Source organism: Anabrus simplex, chromosome 4, assembly GCF_040414725.1.
Source record: "Anabrus simplex isolate iqAnaSimp1 chromosome 4, ASM4041472v1, whole genome shotgun sequence".
NCBI classification, from domain to species: domain Eukaryota; kingdom Metazoa; phylum Arthropoda; class Insecta; order Orthoptera; family Tettigoniidae; genus Anabrus; species Anabrus simplex.
Genome location: NC_090268.1, coordinates 34129491 through 34148936, shown reverse-complemented (window position 1 = coordinate 34148936; position 19446 = coordinate 34129491). Strand labels below are relative to the sequence as shown.

Genomic DNA, 19446 nt, shown 5'->3' with positions numbered 1-19446 from the left:
AACCTTCATATCCTTTCAAAATAATATGAAGCAAGTTAACACAGAAATTACACCGGTTTCACCTGGGACCGGTGAACCCTAAATATCCTCTCGGTGGCTGGATTACTTAGCAATAAGGTAACCGGCGTAAGAAAATCGAGAATGATACAAGGCCCATGAAATCTGGGGGCAAGCTTGCCCGCGGGAACAAAATTTTTGACCATAACCTGGTCACCTACCTTCAAGGTGGTGGGTCTCCGTCCACGATCATACCTTTCCCTAACCTTTTCATGAGATACTTTAAGATTAGCTTTAGCCTTCTTCCAAAGATCTTTAATGTTGTCCGGATCTATTGTCTCGGGCAGAATGTCACTCAGAGACCAGAGGTTAGAGAGCGGCGAGTTGGGAACAAACTTGAACATCAAAGAAGCTGGAGTAAACTTGTGAGATTCATGAACCGCCGAATTCAAAGCAAAAGCTAACCAATGCAGGGACGTGTCCCACCTGGAAGGGTCTTCATGATGATAAGCAATGAGAGCGGACCTGAGATTACGGTTAACTCGTTCAGCCAGAGATGGTTGCGGGTAATAAGCAGAAGTAGTTACATGAGAGATGGACAAGTCAAAACAGAATTTACGAAATGAATTAGATGTAAAAGCCTTAGCATTATCAGATACAATGTATTGGCACGGACCAAAAGAAGCGAAAATAGAATTTAGGCAAGTAATGGTGGACTGAGCGGTAGCCAGCTTAGTCGGAAATAACCAAGAAAATCTGGTAAAACCATCTACGCATACAAAGATAAATTTGTTGGCATTTCCCTTCGACTGGGGGAAGGGTCCTACATAATCAATATACAGGCGTTCCATGGGGCGCGACGCTTGATGAGAAGACAAAAGGCCTACTTTAGTGGACATGGTGGGTTTACTGATCAAACAAGATTTACAAGCTTTTACAAGTTCACGAATTTCACCGTCCATACCTTTCCAGATGAACCTTTCACGAATCTTTTCACGGGTTTTAAAGATTCCAAGATGCCCCCCCAATGGGGTCTCATGATAGTATTTGAAGATCATAGGCACGAGAACAGCTGGAACGACAACTTTCATCATCTTGTCATGCCTCGAAGGGCAACATAAAACACCATTCCTCAGAACATAAGGGACGACATGTTCCCCAGAAGAAAGGGTTTCCATTATCGGAGCCAGCGTCGGATCTTCACGTTGGTATTTCTCGATATCCCTAAAGAGCATGGGGGCATCAGTTAAAATGGCACTAACATCAACTAGTGTGGACTCGGGAGGTGATGAACGGTCGACCGGTTCATGGTTCTCAACGTCGTTTGAAAACATACGGCTGAATCCATCAGCAACCACATTTTCAGTACCTCTGATATGCCTGACATCGAATTGGAAGGCAGAAATACGGATAGCCCAACGGGCTATACGACCAGTACGACGCGGCCTACCTAAGACCCAGCTTAAGGCTTGGTTATCTGTCTCCAGGTCGAATTTGACATGTTCCAGATAGAGACGGAACTTTTCTAAGGCAAATAAAACTGCCAAACCTTCGAGCTCATAGATGGAATACTTGGCTTCTTGAGCCGACAAAGTCCTAGATGCATAGGCGATGGGGCGCCTCCCTAGTTCAGTCTCTTGAAGAAGGACTGCAGCTACCGCTGACGACGACGCGTCGGTTTGGACGATGAATTTCTTCGAGAAATCAGGCATAGCAAGAACAGGGGCATTACAAAGAGCTAATTTAAGGTCTTCAAAAGCGGCTTGTTGAGAAGGTCCCCACTCGAATTTGATGCCTTTCCTACGAAGAAGGTTTAAGGGCGCCGCTCTATTAGCAAAATTAGGAATGAACTTCCTGAAGAAATTCACCATGCCAATGAACCTGGCGATACCTTTAATGTCCTTGGGAGGTTTAAAATCACGGATGGCCTGAGTTCTAGAATGATCGACAGCTACACCATCAGGTGACACAATATGCCCAAGGAAAGACATAGAGGGCTTAGCGAAGGCAACCTTGGACAACTTAACAGTTAACCCCGCCTTACGAAGGCGATCGAGAACTTCTCGCAGATGATCTAGATGCTCTTCAAAAGTCTCTGAAAATACGACGACATCATCCAAGTAGTGATATAAGTACTCAAATTTGATGTCGGAGAAGACCCTATCTAGTAGCCTAGTGAGTACAGCTGCTCCCGTGGGGAGCCCGAAAGGCACGCGGTTGTATTCATATAAATTCCAGTCCGTGGCAAACGCTGTAAGGTGTTTAGACTCTTCGGCAAGGGGAATTTGATTATAGGCCTGATTCAAGTCCAAGATAGTGAAGAACTTGGCCTTACGAAACCATGAAAAGCAAGAATGAAGGTCGGGAAGGGGCACAGATTGCAACACCACCTTCCGATTGAGAGCCCTGTAATCAATGACAGGCCTGAAGCCTCCTTGGGGTTTCGGGACTAGAAAAATAGGCGATGAATACGCCGACTTAGAGGGCCTAATAATACCATCCTTCAACATCTGATCGATGATTTCTTTCAGAGCCTTCATTTTAGGTGGAGATAGCCTATACGGTGGAAAACGGACAGGAATCGAATCCGTAACCTCAATTTTGTATTCAATAAAGTCAGTAACACCAAGAGAATCAGAGAACACCTCGGGAAACGACTGACACAGTTTGCGAATACTATCAGCCTGCTCCTCAGGTAGATGTCTAAGGTCTAACAACATCTCATCCTGGGTAGGCGAAATAGAAGAACATGACACAGAATTACACTTTAATAGTGGTATTTTACAACTAGAAGCAAATTTGAATGTGCACGACCTAGACTGGAGATCGAGCACAAGACCAGTGTGAGAAATAAAGTCCGCTCCCAGTATGATGGGGCAAGACAAGTGCTTAGCCACAAACAGTTTAATTTTCCAGGTAAATTTAAAAATACGAATTTTGACCAGTACGGAACCTAGAATTTCTAATGGAGATGAATTAGCCGAAACATATTGAATACGAGGAGAGTCATAGACAGGTAGTTTACAAACAGATTTCAATTTCGAGTACCATACAGCCGAAATAATGGAACAAACACTGCCTGAATCTAATAGAGCTGTTATAGGCTCGTTATTTAACTCAACCTTAAGAAAAGGAACAGGTGCGGGTGTATCCGCCGCAATCCTAAGACACTCTTTGGGGCATTCAAAAGATGTATTCGAAGACTTATCGTTCCCTGAATTCTCGACCTTTTTGCCAGGGGCTGAGCCTTGGGAAGCAGAATTAGTTGACTCAGCCGAAGCCACTAGTCACTTTTGATTGTTGTTGGAAGTTACACCAGAAGTTGAGCAGGAGGGGGTGCTATTCGAATTGGGACAATTCTTAGCGATATGTGAGAAGGCCCCACATTTAAAACAGCCTTGTGATGAACCAGCTCCATTATTTGCCCTACTAGACTTGATCAGAGGACACTTATTCCGCAGATGGTCAGGCGACCCGCAAGCATAACATTTACGGGGATTGACTGGTCGGCGAGGTGGAGGCCGAGTGTTACAAAAGGAAGGCGGGGGTTCTTTCGCGACACGCAAAGAATCGGCGTATCTAACTCCTTCCGCTGAAACGGCCAATGCTTCAAGTTCAGAGAAAGTTTGCGGGCACGCCGCGAAACACAAATATGACCTATAGGGAGGTGAAATTCCCTCTACAATAGCCTGTACAATCTGATCTTCAGGAAAATGAAGGGCAAACACCCTAGTATAAAACTTAATGTCCTGTATGAAATCAGCCAAGTTTTCATCCAACCTCTGTACTCGATAATAGTATTTCTGAATCAGAGATGACCTCGCGCGGGCAGGAATGAAATTTGCAAGCAAGTGTGCGTGAAAATCTTCAATAGATGACTGTTCAGCAATGGCTCTTACTATTTTATCTGAGAGAACACCAATAGCATACGGATAGATAATTTGCAAAATCTGACAAGGGGAAAGAGAAAACACAAGGGCGTGATCCTGAAATTCCACTAGAAATCTTAAAAACGAAATTACTTCACTGGTGGTGTTGACAGAAAACTTAGAGATACCTCTTAGCAACATTGCCAATGGATGAGGCAAGCTACTAAACCCGGGTGACATAGTAGGTAAAGGTTTCAATGGCAAAGAAGTTAATTCAGAACGGATGTTACCCAACGATGCACGGCGTTCAGACTCGTTGTCCAATGGGGCAGAGATAGTTTGAGCAGCAACGGTTATCCTATTAACTTCTCCCTTGGGAGGCGCTTCCTCACTGCCTGCATTCACTATGGAGGGTTGATCAGATTTGGGAGGAGCCTCCCCCGTTAACAATAGAGTGACTTTACTAGACAATTCAGAAATAGTTTCAAGGAGCGTATTAGCTTCCTTCCTCTGAACGTCATTCACCTTTAGAGACAACAGATCATTAACTCTATTTGAAAAGTGATATAGTCTGCCTTGCACACGCTTAATTTGATTAGGAGATGGATCATTTTCATCAAAAAAACTAACTACAGAAGCTAGCCCAGTAATATTCTCCGTGATCGTGGAAAGAGAGTCGTCAATTTCTTTCTCTCCCAAATTGGGGACGGAAATGGGCAAATCAAGGGACTCTCTAAGCTTGTTAGTGTCTATTGCAACCGTGCCTCCAGATTGCACATTTCTAATAATCAATTCATATATCAACTCCTCCTTGCGCAAGTAATTAAGGAGGAGAACATCGCGAGGGCCGGGCATGATGACCGAACAATTTTGAAAAACTCAAAAAATTCCAGCAACTGAGAAAATTGTTAGAGTTCGAATTAAAGCAATGTTTAGCCGTCAAAAGGGGCTAAATTGAGACCCATTCAACCACGCTCTGCTACCACTTGTTACCGTGTTTTTGTGGTAGTTAAGCATGAAAGAAGGTGCTGGGTGGTGAATAGGTCTCAAGCTACTAAAGAGAAATTAAATTTAAAATTTTAACAAGGTTATATTTTCTTTTCAAAATTAGGTAACAACAAATAGAACAGGTACTTAGTAGCCGAAATACAACTTGAAATGTACAATTACAGGGATTAAAGAATTTGGGCTTCGAGCCCTGAAAACACAATTCTTGAGCAACTAGCTCAACTTTACGATATACCAATTTCAACAAAAGGGGCAGAAGACCCCAATCAAACCCTGGAGCCCTTGCTCCAAATTACACAGCAAAGCCTCCTCGAGGCATACAACTCTCAGTTTTAGAAAAGAGCCACTCGCTCTTAAAGTTAAGCCTCTCCCAGGCCACACCAAACTCGACTTTCAAGTTGTCCTCAAAGGACATATACACAGGGGTAAAATACCCAACCTACTGAGGTCTATTAGGAGAGAAAAGATTAATACATGACCTCTAAAATACAACTTGAGAGGAGGCGAACTTGCACTCCTAATACACTTTGCTTAAGACCTACTTGGCACTAGGCCGTTACTACAAGGGCTAATCCCATACTACGGAGGTGACTTAATGGCAATTTACATTACATTACGGGAGAATTGGGTGAGAAAAATAAGTTCACCTCAAGACGATGTGAGTGGGAACTCGAGAGGGTTAGCACTCTCTATCCCATAATGTAGCTTTACAAGAGAATAGAAGAAAAGAGTAGTTACATTTTAGGAAAAGGTTACATGATGGAAAACGCTTCGAACCCGCCGCGAGAGTTAAACTGCCGACCTAGCAAGAAAAGAAGATATTAATAGGCCATTACCTGGTAGTAGAACGCTGCCGAGGAAAGAGGCGCTTCCCGCCTCCTGCTATGTACTTAATACACAGAAAGATGGAACAGAAGTGGCCCGGAGACCCTAAAATCAGCAGTTTAAATACTCTCGCAGAGAATTCTAGGCGTTAGGGGAAAGAAAACACCCTCCCACAAAGATTTTATTGGGTAGGACCCCGCAACAGATACAAGTTGGGGGAAGATACCCCTGATTGGCCAGAAATTCATAGAAGAAATTCGTGATTGGATACATTCAAAGCAAGGGGAAGAAAGGGGTAAATATTGCCAACTTAAACAATGATAGAAATAAATTTAACAAAGAACAAACTCCTGAAATTAAATTTTCTCCAACAAAATAGTTCTTTGACTCTGCACTAGGTTGCACTATTGTTGATCTTCAGTAGTGTCCTCTAGAAGAGAAAGTTCACACTTCTTAATACAAGCAAAACAAAAGTACATCGAAAATGACACAGTTCACAAACTCAAAATTTTCCAGGTAGTGACATCTTCTGAGAAATTTGAAAATTAAGACCGTAGATAAAGTTCAGATTTCCTCCAGAAGAGGAGTATTAACTGGCGCAACTTTTAAATAAACGGTGTGGAGGTGTACCGCCCGGTACAATTATTATTATTATTATTATTATTATTATTATTATTATTACCTGCGTAGTTAAGTACGGCTGGTATAAATCATGGACCTATCATTTATTATTTGTTTGCTGTATGATCAGTCTTGTGTAACAGAACATGTGAGGTTATGTCACGATACTTCTGCTGTATGTTTATTTTTTATTGCACATTGAACATAGCAGGCTTTTGCCCAAATACATGTTCACCGGGCGAGTTGGTCGTGCGCGTAGAGGCGCGCGGCTGTGAGCTTGCATCCGGGAGATAGTAGGTTCGAATCCCACTATCGGCAGCCCTGAAGATGGTTTTCCGTGGTTTCCCATTTTCACACCAGGCAAATGCTGGGGCTGTACCTTAATTAAGGCCACGGCCGCTTTCTTCCAACTCCTAGGCCTTTCCTATCCCATCGTCGCCATAAGACCTATCTGTGTCGGTGCGATGTAAAGCCCCTAGCAAAAAAAAATACATGTTCACAATAACCATAAAACAAAATGAACCATTCCTCCTACCGCTTCCTACCATATATAATTACTCATTTACATCTAACCCTAGAAATATAAAACTCATAAAACAGAAAAAAAAATTGCTCCTACTCGAAGACCTTGTCAATACGCACACTGTATAAGGAAAATAAATGCCTTTCGTTGTTATAGGACAACAAAATAAATTTAAAAAGACATCGGCATTCTGTGGGGGTACATGACTTGCCCCCATGTATGTTTATTAATACGTCTTTATTCAATGTAAGAACGCGTAATTAATAACATATAACCTGTAAATATGATGTTAAATCCAATGTCATGTTGTGCAACGCAGGGTAATAGTCTAGGAAAACACACTTTTGTCACTCGAGTTTTATAGAATGTTCTATCCATTTATACATAGGTTATTGAGATTCGAGAAGATACGAGAAACCATGTTGTGTCATACTTTTCTAGAAGCCTGGACAGGCAAGGTATATAAAAGGGCAGAGTTCAATTGAGTTGGGTTGAGTTGTTAGTGAGGGATCGTTAGTTTCGGGTTAAGAATGTGAACTCATGTTGTGATTTTGCCGTTGAAGTGGTTATGTTGTTGGTAGTGTTCTGTAGTTGGTTGACATGCTAATGTGGCAGCCTCCTCCTCCTTCTTCTTCTTCTTCTTCTTCTTCTTCTTCTTCTTCTTCTTCTTCTATTCAACTCAAGATGGTGGTTCATTAATGTGTGTGTATAATGTGTGTATAATTTGTAAATAAAACAGTGTGCAAACTTGACAGCATCTCGTGTGTGCGTCTTTGTGAATACGATAATAGATAAATGTCTTTTAGGCGTAGTTAATGCCATTAAGCCTCCTCTTACACTAATTACGAAATTACTAAATTAATAAACATTACAAATAGTTTATACTTCCCTTCACTCACTCTGTCTGGTACCAACATTCCGTATGAAAGTTCGTCAAATAATCTAGATGTGGTTATAAACGAAAACCTAAATTGGAATGAACATGTCACTCGTATCTGTAACGGAGTATATGCCTCACTCCATCCTGTGAAATACCACCAAAATATTTTATCATTAAAAATGAAACTCAAGCTTATAAAAACATTAGTTCTCCCTATATTAAACGAAGTATTACAGTGATCCTCTATTCATAGATGTAACGAAAGACCAAATTGGAAAGGTACATAAGACCATGAATTCATGCATCAGATTTATCTTTTCGTTACGCTGTGACACACATGTCACACCTTATTACAAGCAACTTTCCCTCCTGAAATTTAAAGAACTTAGAAATTTTCATGCAGCCGTGTTGGTGTTCAGATCACTAACCGAGAGAACTCTCCTGTACCTGTCATCAAATTTTACATACCTTTCGTCTTCACCAGCATAATACACGCTCTGTTACTATACATGCCATTCCCTTTAGCAGAACAACTGCCTACAATCGCTCATTTGTTGCGACCGGATCTAGATTATGGAACTCTGTTCCAAATAACATCCGCACTAGTAACTATTTAGAGTATTTCAAGTCTTCCTACAGATACTACATCTTACGAGGGAAAATCAAAAAAGGAAATCACACTTCCAAGTTATGTCTATTTATGAAACCACCTACACATAGGCTACACAGCAATGTCGACATATAATGTACGTTCACTTTTCGACATACTTTTCCACAGAAACACCAATAGGGATTACATCCTTCCACATAGGGTTGGCGTCAGGAAGGACATCCGGCCGTAAAACTGTCGCACATGTGGATTTGGCCCTAAATTCGCTTCACAGGAGGAGAAGGAGAAGAAGAAGAGTTTAACTTCGCAATTTCATGGGCAAAGTATATATTGAATTAATGTGTATTAAAGAATGAGACAAGAAATATTTCATCACGAAAGACCATATCAATGGACCCGGTATACAAGCGTTTACTGTGATTCTTCCGTACAAAAGAATACTCAGGTTTTCTTTGTGTGTGTTGGAAAGTGTACATTGGTTCTTATCTTCATGTGGACTTGTTGAAAGGGCAGGTTCTAAGTCGTAATGGTTGTTTCCATTGTCGCTGATGTATTCGTAGTTCGATTTTCAGCCCCAGGCATTTGCATCAGATAAACGGTATTGTGTTGTACAGTTCGTGATAACAGTGCGATAACTTGCGCCTAATTATGGCTATTTCCCCTGTGCTTCAAATAAACACTAAACATTTCATGAGGTTGGGAAAATCGAAGTATATACTCACTCAAAACAACTCAACCAAAGTCAAAATCTGACAACAGGGCAGCCTCCTAGTTCAAATGTGGAGCGGTAATATCATAACCAGAACGCATTTAGTTTCAATAAATAAACTTCAGTTCCTATAAAATCTTAGCTATGGAAATTATTCAATGATAAATTGCAATAATGCTATTGGCTGTGCGTCACGCTAGCTACTTCTACGTCTTTTATGGATTCAAATGGCAAATTATATAGGAATCTATGTCATGATTTCTATAGAGCTGTGATTTTCTCATGATACCTTTGCAACCGTATGATTCTGCAATGTTCTTAACGTCTTGTATTTCTTGCTCTTTGCAGGTCAACTTGGCGGAATGGCAGGTTAAGCAGCTCTGTCTGTCTACCCGGGAGATTTTCCTGGAGCAGCCCATGCTACTGGAGCTGGAGGCTCCAGTGAACATTGTGGGTGACATCCATGGGCAGTACGAGGATCTGCTGCGACACTTTGACAAGCTGGGTTACCCTCCACTTGCGAACTACCTGTTCTTAGGAGACTACGTGGATAGGTGAGTTAACTTTTCAACTGCCAATCCTTTACGCCTGTATATATTGCTGTAATGCTATCCGCTCAACAGATATGTTCGGCTTGAAGTCTACTATGACTCGCAGGCAATGTTGTCAACACAAACACGAATAAAACCACTAAACACACACAAAAACCATTGATGTTCTTACTCACCGGCTATATATACCCCTCAATACCATTAATATTAGTACACTTGTATTAAGGTATAATAAGGCCCCATAGACCTGTTACTACAGAGAAAAATCATCATTAAACACTTACCAATACTAGAAAATGAATACTTCTGCATCTCCATCTTCGTTCACTGAAGTGGATGTAGATGTTGAAGCTCCTGCAGATGTTGTTTTATAGGCTTGTACTGTCCCAACTTGTTTTAACACTTGTTGGGGCAGTTCTAAATCATGGCAACATATACTAAGCCGTCTTAGTCCAGCTCTGACTGTCAAGACTGAGAGCAATAGTTCAGTTTCCATTTTATTTCTAATTTTGGTTTTTACTACATTCATTTGACTGAACAACCGTTCCACATCTGCAATTTACCAGGTCAGAGATAACATTGATTATGCAAACTCTGTTAGTTCTTTAAATACGTTTATGTTTGATGCATCTGTATAACTAATGACTTCACACCAAAACATCTAGAAATGCTGACATTCTGCCATGTAATTACGTTTTCTGCACCTCACTGTGCCTCTAATTCCCCTTTATTTCTGGTGGAATGCTAAACGTCTTCATTAATGGGATCAAAGATTCTGTAATTTGTCCAAGAGCATGCCCAGGAATTAACCCTCAGAGTCGCGCGGGGTGTTGACAACACCCCACGTTCATTTTGTAGGCGAAATCTTGCGATCGACTTCGTTTAGCGTGCTGTAATCCCTTATACCTCTCAAAGTGACCTTGACCATGAAGTGTTGAGCGAGTGCTTATAATTAGAATTGCTGTGACAGGCGTTAGCGCTCTTTCTTCACGCGTGGGGTGTCGCCATATCCCCACGCGACCACTATCGTAACATTTCCGGCTCAGTACTCAGTTCTCGCTTTAGTGGTGATAGTCTCATTTTCTGTGAAAATGTGTAGCTATGAACGACAGGAGGCTAGAATACGCGAAGTTTTAGAAGATGAAAGTTATGAAGAAGATTTCGTTAAGTCGGATCCAGAAGAAAGCGACAATTGTGAGGAACTTATCCAAGGCAGTGATACAGAGGCTGACAGGGAAGTAGATAATGACGGACAGAGTAATAATGATTCAGTTCACTATGAAGGAGGAAATAATTACTTGAGTAAAGATAAACAGACTAAGTGAAAGAAAGATCCCCCTCCTAGGAACGTTAGGACGCGTCAACAAAACATAGTATTACATCTCCCTGGTGTCAAGACCCGTGCTAAAAGTGTTAAGTCAGTGCTCGGGTGATTTTTGCTACTCGTGGATGATGTGCGTAAACCTGGAAGGGAATTAGTGAATTCCACAATGCATAAAAGCGTCTATACCGAAAGCCTGCTGAAAACAATTCGGGCAAAAAGCGGAAAAACTAACTGGTACTGATGACCCCAGTAAGACTATAAACATCCTAGAACGAGCTCCCATACAATCACGGTGCACAGTATGCCCCAGAAACAAAGATATAAAGACTAAATCGTACTGTGATCGCTGTTATAGAATGATGTGTCTGATACATGAGGAATATGTGTGAAAAAATATTACCAAGATTCAGGTGAACCACAAAGTGATACAGACCAAGTTTATGACCTTGTGTTATGTTGAATGTATTCTTGCATGTCTTTACTTCAATCTGATAACAGAAACATTGAGTATAATTCAAAAATATACTTGCATTAATTTGTTTTGTACTGAAATGCAGAAATTTATTAAAAATGTCAATACTTTCGTATGCTTGGATTTTTGTAGATGAATATTGCGCATTTCATGATTTTCATATGCTAGTCTCGTTTGTAAATCTATATTACACATAATAAAATACATTTTTGGAGAAAAAAGTCTTTAGGTACGTTGTATTGTGAAATGATAGTTGGGGTGTTGTCAACACCCCGCGCGACTACTAACGTTTCAGATGAGTGAGCGACTCCTTGAGGGATCGAGCAACATTTTTTTAATATTTTCAGGAAGTTTTCTCGCAGGTCCTCCATCAAATAAACGACAAAACATGCAGAGCGTCTTCGAATTAACTGTTCATTTTCTTCGGTGAGACTTTTTTTCGTCTTCATCTTTCACAATGATTCAAGCAACAATTGTAAGTCAGTTAAGAGTTTAGCTGCGTCTGCTTGTGTTTGATTCAAAGACTTTACTTAATCTTTTAATATCCCCAAGAATCCCTTTAAGGGATAGCAGGTAAACTAAATTGTCTTCATCTTTAAACATAGCATGTAGAGTTTCTGCAGTATAACAGTTCTCACTGATCCTAACAATTCCAAAATATGTTTTCAGTTCTAGCCATTGTGTAACTATTCTACCAGTTGCTGAGTAAATTGATAGCCATCTGGTATTACAGGACTGACATATTTTCAAAGGCTCATGATCATCACTGATAGCCTGATGGATGTGTTTGTATGCAAGTTGTCTAAGGGAACATTTTGAGAACCAATTATAAATCTCGCTTATAAGAATCTCAATATTTCTGGGCAAAGTGTTAGCACATGCGTGGGAAACTACTAATTGTACGGAGTGGCACAATCATCTCACAAGAATGTCCGACTCGTTGGCTGAACGGTCAGCGTACTAGCCTTCGGTTCAGAGGGTCCCGGGTTCGATTCTCGGCCGGATCGGGGATTTTAACCTTAATTGGTTAATTCCAATGGCACGGGGGCTGGGTGTATGTGTTGTCTTCATCATCATTTCATCCTCATCACGACGCGCAGGTCGCCTACGGGTGTCAAATAGAAAGACCTGCACCTGGTGAGCCGAACCCGTCCTGGGATATCCCGGCACTAAAAGCCATACGACATTTCATTTCTCACAATAATTAAATATGGTACCTCTTCTTTAAGTGGCTTATGAACACCATTGTTTACTCCTGTCATCTCTTTGGCATTGTCAGTTCCTATCCCCTTCAATTTTAATGGGGCTGAAGAATACTGTTTCAAGCAAATTTTAATTACTGTTGTAATATATAAGGCATTATATTTATTATGCCTAAAAATGTTGTAATTATGCCATTTTAGTGGCACTGTAATAAACAATTAGTATACCCAGGTTTTTAGTGACACTAATATCTGCAGATTCATCTACCAAAATGCTGTAAGAACTATCACCAACGTCCTTTCGAAGATCATTTGCAGAATATGGTCTGAATACTATAACCTTCCAATGTATGTCAGGATGAGATTGGTGGACACATTGGAAGCTTATGTCGAGAAATGATGTCAATGAAATCTTATATCCGGTTATCACACCTCCAGATGAATTAGAAAGCAGTTGATTTGTCTAATTACGTGAACGGCATCGCTGAATTGAAGAGATCAACGGATTGATAACAAGCTCTAAACCCCGTGGTATCTTGGAATGTCGTAGACAGTTAAACATTGTAAAACATAGGGCAGGATTAAGCGAATAATACACATTCTTCAAGTAAAGTTTTCGAAATGCATGAACGGCAGTATATCTGTGACAGAATGTTACTGAGGGCCATGAAATACGTAAATAATGAGTTTATATGAGAGGGTCATACCTTGTACATCTAGTCTCGCACGATCCAACGATCGAGATGAAATAAAGAAACTGTCGATTACTAACCTAAATACGAGACGGCAATTATTAAATAAGTTCCTTTGCTAGTACAGCTGATTTGTACGAGATCGTCTTACATTATGTGTCAGATGTTTCATATTGTCAAAAGCATATGGGAGCTAGAAGCTGAGAAAAATTCCGAAAAGCAAACCGTCTGCAATTATTATGTTGTAGTAGAATCTGTTTTGTCTCTGAAGAAGTTAACATTCTCAAAACTGCATCTCAGTAAGATCGGAAGCAAGAATTCATAGGGAAAAGATTGTATTGAAGGAAATATAAGAGAGATATTGGCATATTATAAACATATAATATTGTAAAACAAGATATCTTGTTATTGAATGAAAAAGGCAAGTGTATCATTTAAACTGTAAGAATTGTATTAAGGTGTATATCCTTGTTCTAATTGATATCTCTGAGTTTCAGGTAAAATGGAACCGTCAGCAGTTAATCATTCAGTCGTAATGAGTGCACGAATCAACATGAACAACTAAAATAGAGGGACACTCAAAGGATCTGATCAGAAATGTGATGGACAATACTTGACAATGTTATTGAGTGAGAGCTGAACTCGGAAGGTGACACCGTCGTGGAGCGGCAACCTAGGATGAGTACTTGAATATCTTATATATTCCGCCACGTAATTGCTTATTGTAGTTGTAGAGTAGTATTCATTTTAATGTCGATTTGACATGAACAAATTTAACTTGAAAGCGACCGTTATTTGTTGGACATTGCGTTGTAATACTTATGTTCGCTACGTCTAGTGCGGTGAGCCAGACTACATTGTGATAATATGCGATGGTTGTGTAAGATTTCCTTAATGTTTGCTAGCAAGGTTTTGCGGAATGATTTTCGACATGGAGATTATTGGTACCGTAATGATGTTATGGTATTGAACGCTAATTTAACTTGAAGCTCAGAATACCTCGGAGGAGCTCGGTATTTTGCGATGCGCGTTTCTGTGGTCTTCAAAAAGTTATGTGCTTGTGTGGAAATACAGTGTTTTGATAATAGAAGTGTGATACTATTGTGGTGATATGATGTTAATGCGGCAACGTATTTAGTAATTTACGTAATTGCCTGAATAGATTGTTCTTTAGTATTGTGAATTCGCTGTGCATGACGAGTTGTGCGATGTTGTAAGGTGATAATTATGGTAGGATCTTTGAAAGTATTTTCGTGGATAGAGAGATGTGATGATTATAGACGTGTCATTAGGATTGCGAATTTTATGATGATGTTATGTGAAGGTCCTGATGATGGTATTGACGGTAGGAATTATGTTGGTCATGCGTGAAGTTTGATATTGTCGTGATGAATAATTTATTTAGGTACGAGGCCGTATTTTAGAATAATGTTATAGGGTATTGCACTCACGAACACTAGTAGATGGTCATCATATTTTATCCTATTTAAATACAAGATTGACCAGAGCGCACGATATTAAAGGGATGTTTAGGATCTTTGCAAGATAATCGGAAACGTAAAGATATTGAGGTCATGTCGTAAAGGAAATATGATCTTCTATGGTAAGTAAATCATTTCTTTGCTAGTTGGATTTTGTAGATCATTTGAGTTGACGCCTAGTGCTAATGTAGTATTCCAGGTCAACATCGCAGTGGTATCCGGAGGCGCAGAATCAACGTAGTTAGACAAGGTTATCGTAGACGTTGCAATGTCTCTTGATGTTTTTTTTTATCTAGGTGCAGTCACCGATGAATGTACGGGAGGATCGAGTCTGTCTTGTAAAGCATGATTTTGATGGATGTCATATTATGTTACGATCCTGTGTTTTCCAAACATTTCTATTGTATTTATGGTGATTTTATGAAGTTAGAATAACGGTAATTTTCAAGTTGCTAGATAGACAGATACTGACATATAGTGCGATGATTTTTAAAGGAGAAATGACGGAATATTATGAGATATTTGGGTAGGAAATAACATTCTGAAGTGGACGATTCTATGATTCCCAGTGATTTATTTTTTGAAAAATGCGAGATTGATAACTGATCTTTCCATGTAAGCCTTCAGCAGAGGGGCACTTTGTCTCTCTTGTTTCGATTGACGATGTTGTATTTATTTGTAACAAGAGCTTGAAGTTAGGTATTTATTTTTAATTTAACATAATATTTTCCTTTTATATCCGTTTGTGTTGCCAATAATTTGTTTTTTGATGTAGTTGATGCATTTAAAGTTATTTTAAAGTCATTAAACGGGAGATCCTTCCATAAATAAAATATTTTACGGAGTTATCATTTAAAGTAGCGTAGGAACACTAGGTTAGTTATTTAATTTAGGATAAGATTAAATGTTGGTCAATGTATCTCGTCAAATATGCCAATATTCTCGGTCTCTTAATACTTTATTGCGGAATATTCACGTAATTTAGGCAGAAATGATGATTACGTTTCAGGTTAAAAGCCACGATGATAACAGTCCACTTATTTAACCTGTGTCCCAACTCGTCGGACTTGCACGTCCCTTGAGTGGAGCCTTCATGGATCTCCGACTGCATTGCTTCGCCGCGGCTTAACCCAACACTGAGATACAAAATTAAAATTTACAACATGGTCACAGGGACTGCTGTCAGGGCACAATACATTGTTGATAATTCTGCTACACTTTGTCCTGTGTAACTGTAAATTGTCAGCAGCCCTGATTACCTTAAATTTCGTTTTACATAGAGTTCCTAAGTGATCAAAATAATGCTAATGACCCTTCAGCAGAGATGGTTTCATACATTCTCTAACGTTAAAAACTCAGATTCATCTAATTTTGGCTGGATTACAACTCTATTGGCAGCCTTTCTATGTTTTATTTTTGTGTATCTCTGTGTGACTTAGTAAGTCCGCGTGCCGAATTACAACTGAACAACGATTGTACTTGCAAAACGCCTTCGTTGGATACCCTGAGATTTCATTAATCCATTCAAGAAAAATCTTATCTTTCAACCACTCGGAACTAAACTTCTGTACATATTTCGGTTTAACTTTCCCCACTTCACACGCTAATACGTATATGTTATAAAAACAAGATTATTAAAGCGTAAACAGTATTTAGCATCACCCCATACACGTACTTTCAACCACTCTCAAGCTGGAACGGCTTAACTGCTATTTTCCGTCTCGCTGGTATCACGACTTTCAACGTTAGGAACTTGAATTTGAAAGATTACATTATTAAACCCCTTACCATACTGCATAAAACTTTAAGAAAAGTCGTAAAATCGGCAAATTTTGACATTTTCGTTATTTTTACATTTTATTAACGTGTAAATTATTCTGTTTAATGTGGCATTTGTTTCATTTAAATATTTGAATATCTACTATTTTTAATAATTTGATGGTTGATTGGTGCACTTGTATTTCAAGACACGTTTTGTGTAATGTATCGGTGATTTACACATATCTCAGGGATTATTCACTCCAGAAGGCTGAGGTTTGGCGTGTTTTGAAGAGAAATATATGTTTTATTAGATGGTCACCCTACTTGAGCTGCACTTCTTGAATAGTTTATATTTTATAATAAAATATCTGTATAAAAAAATTAAAATTGGGAGAAAATTTTTAAAATTTCACAACTTTTTCTTAGAAGCCTCCGTGGCTCAGACGGCAGCGCGTCGGCCTCTCACCGCTGGATGCCGTGGTTCAAATCTCGGTCACTCCATGTGAGATTTGTGTTGGACAAAGCGGAGGCGGGGCAGGTTTTTCTCCGGGTACTCCGGTTTTCCCTGTCATCTTTCATTCCAGCAACACTCTCCATTCTCATTTTATAGCATCTATCAGTCATTAATAAATCACTTTGGGAGTGGCGACCCCATCATACTAATAGCCTATATCTGCTTCATTCATTCCATCCCTGACCCGGTCAATGACTGGAAAACAGGTTGTAGATTTTCATTTCAACTTTTTCTTAATATATATTTTAAAACTATTCTAAATGAGTGTATGGAAAAGACATGAGTTAACATTACATTAAAAGATCAGCGTTTAATATTCATTGGCTACTGAGAAAAAGGTTCATTTATTCAGCTATTGTAACGTTGATGAGATACAGCTAACTGTACGATTCCTCTTTACTGGAAAATCCACCAAAATACACACCGACATAAGCATCAAACAGACTAGAATTCCTCACTGCCCAGCGTGTGTTAAAATTTACACTGACGAAGAGTAAAAAAAGACTCTAGATTTAGTGGGGAAAAGACCATGTCGGCAACACTGCTTGCGGGTAGTTCATCTAACCTACTGTACATAAAGGAGAGTGGGTACACTCGGGCTCGAAGACCTTAGCCTGGCTCTTCAGGCTGTGACGTAGTTCTAGCATTTCACTCTCGGCCTCGGGCCAGGCAGAGCTGTGTACAAAATAAGGAACATAGACACAGACAACTAACAAAAGGATAGCTTGGGAACAACCGCAGGCGATCACTTCTAGTTGGCAGTTTGCGTGACCTATCATCGTTTCAGATCACGAAAATACAAAACATGTCGAAAAACAAGCTTGCTCGAAGTTTACGAGAAATTAAATTTTAAACAGGGTATCATATAACAATAAATAAAATACTGTGATGTTTCTGTATACAATGCGCCTAGAATTAAGTGAACAAGGATCTCGACAAATAATCAGCTTGCTGTCCGACTCGTTGGCTGCATGGTCAGCGTACTGGCCTTCGGTTCAGAGGGTCCCGGGTTCGATTCCCGGCCGGGTCGGGGATTTTAACCTTCATTGGTTAATTCCAATGGCCCGGGGGCTGGGTGTTTGTGCTGTCCCCAACATCCCTGCAACTCACACACCACACATAACACTATCCTCCTCCACAATAACACGCAGTTACCTACACATGGCAGATGCCGCCCACCCTCATCGGAGGGTCTGCCTTACAAGGGCTGCACTCGGCTAGAAATAGCCACACGAAATTATTATCAGCTTACTCTACAGTTCCTCTCACACCCACAAGAAAACCGTAAATGGTGACAGAGGTTGATGGTTGATATCTGGGGTACATTTCAATTAAAGAACAGTTTTTATTATCAACGATTGCCAAGGTGGCAATATATCCAGATATATCCAGCCGTTTCGCCGTGATGGTAGAACAGACAGACAGACAGACAGACAAGAAAGCTAAAAATCACTGATATGGTCTTGAATTGGCCTAAAACTTATAAATACCTGAAAAATTGGCAAAATAAACGAAATAATAGACCTGTTACAACTTCATTTATATAGATGAAATGCTCTTCCTGCCTTTGTGCTTGACTGTCTTTTTTCATACGTACCTTTAGCGATATTTATCTTATCCTAATGTTGTCCGACTCGTTGGCTGAATGTTCAGCGTACTGGCCTTCGGTTCAGAGGGTCCCGGGCTCGATTCCCGGCCGCGTCGGGGATTTTAACGTTAATTGGTCAATTCCAATGGCTCGGGGGCTGGGTGTTTGTGCTGTCCCCAACATCACTGCAACTTACACACCACACATAACAATATCCTCTACCACAATAACACGCAGTTACCTACAAATGGCAGATGCCGCCCATCCTCATCGAAGGGTCTGCCTCACAAGGCCTGCACCTGGCTAGAAATAGCCACACGAAATTAAAAATTAATCCTAATATTTAATATTAACGTTACGATCGCATATCATTGGAAAGATGAAAATCTGTATATCATGAATAAATAAACACAGAAAATTGAACATTTCACGATTCCAGCATGTCTGGAGATCTTGAAGGTAAGTTACACAAGTTTACTAGAGTAGCATTCAATATGGTATTGGCACGATACGACAAGAGTTATCAAGACAAAAATGACACACACTTGAAAAGGTTAAGAACTAAAAAAGAAAACAGTTGAATGAAAAAGAGAATTAAAAAAAGAAAAGGAAAAGGGAAAGGAAGTTCGAGGGCTACTCGAACCCTCGCACCTTACATTACGTTGCCATCGCCTCGATCACAATGCTGTAAGAAGGCTGGATTATATAGCGGCTATTAACTTGTGCTTCAAAAGTTGAAAGCAAAGATCTTGAAAATTAAAGCCTATTCAAGAAACCTTATTAATACTTATATTTAACCATGTACAGCACCGGCCAAAA

The 19446-nt window shown here is 39.9% G+C and overlaps 1 protein-coding gene across 2 annotated transcripts in view; it reads left to right on the top strand.

The window, feature by feature from the left end:
- The window catches only part of LOC136872373 (uncharacterized), a 619604-nt gene that overhangs the window by 331912 nt on the left and 268246 nt on the right, over positions 1-19446 (top strand). For both annotated transcript variants that reach the window (XM_067146185.2, XM_067146184.2), the window contains one exon: positions 9391-9596. In XM_067146185.2, coding sequence (XP_067002286.1) covers positions 9391-9596 — 206 coding nt within the window. The remainder of the gene's footprint in view (positions 1-9390; positions 9597-19446) is intronic.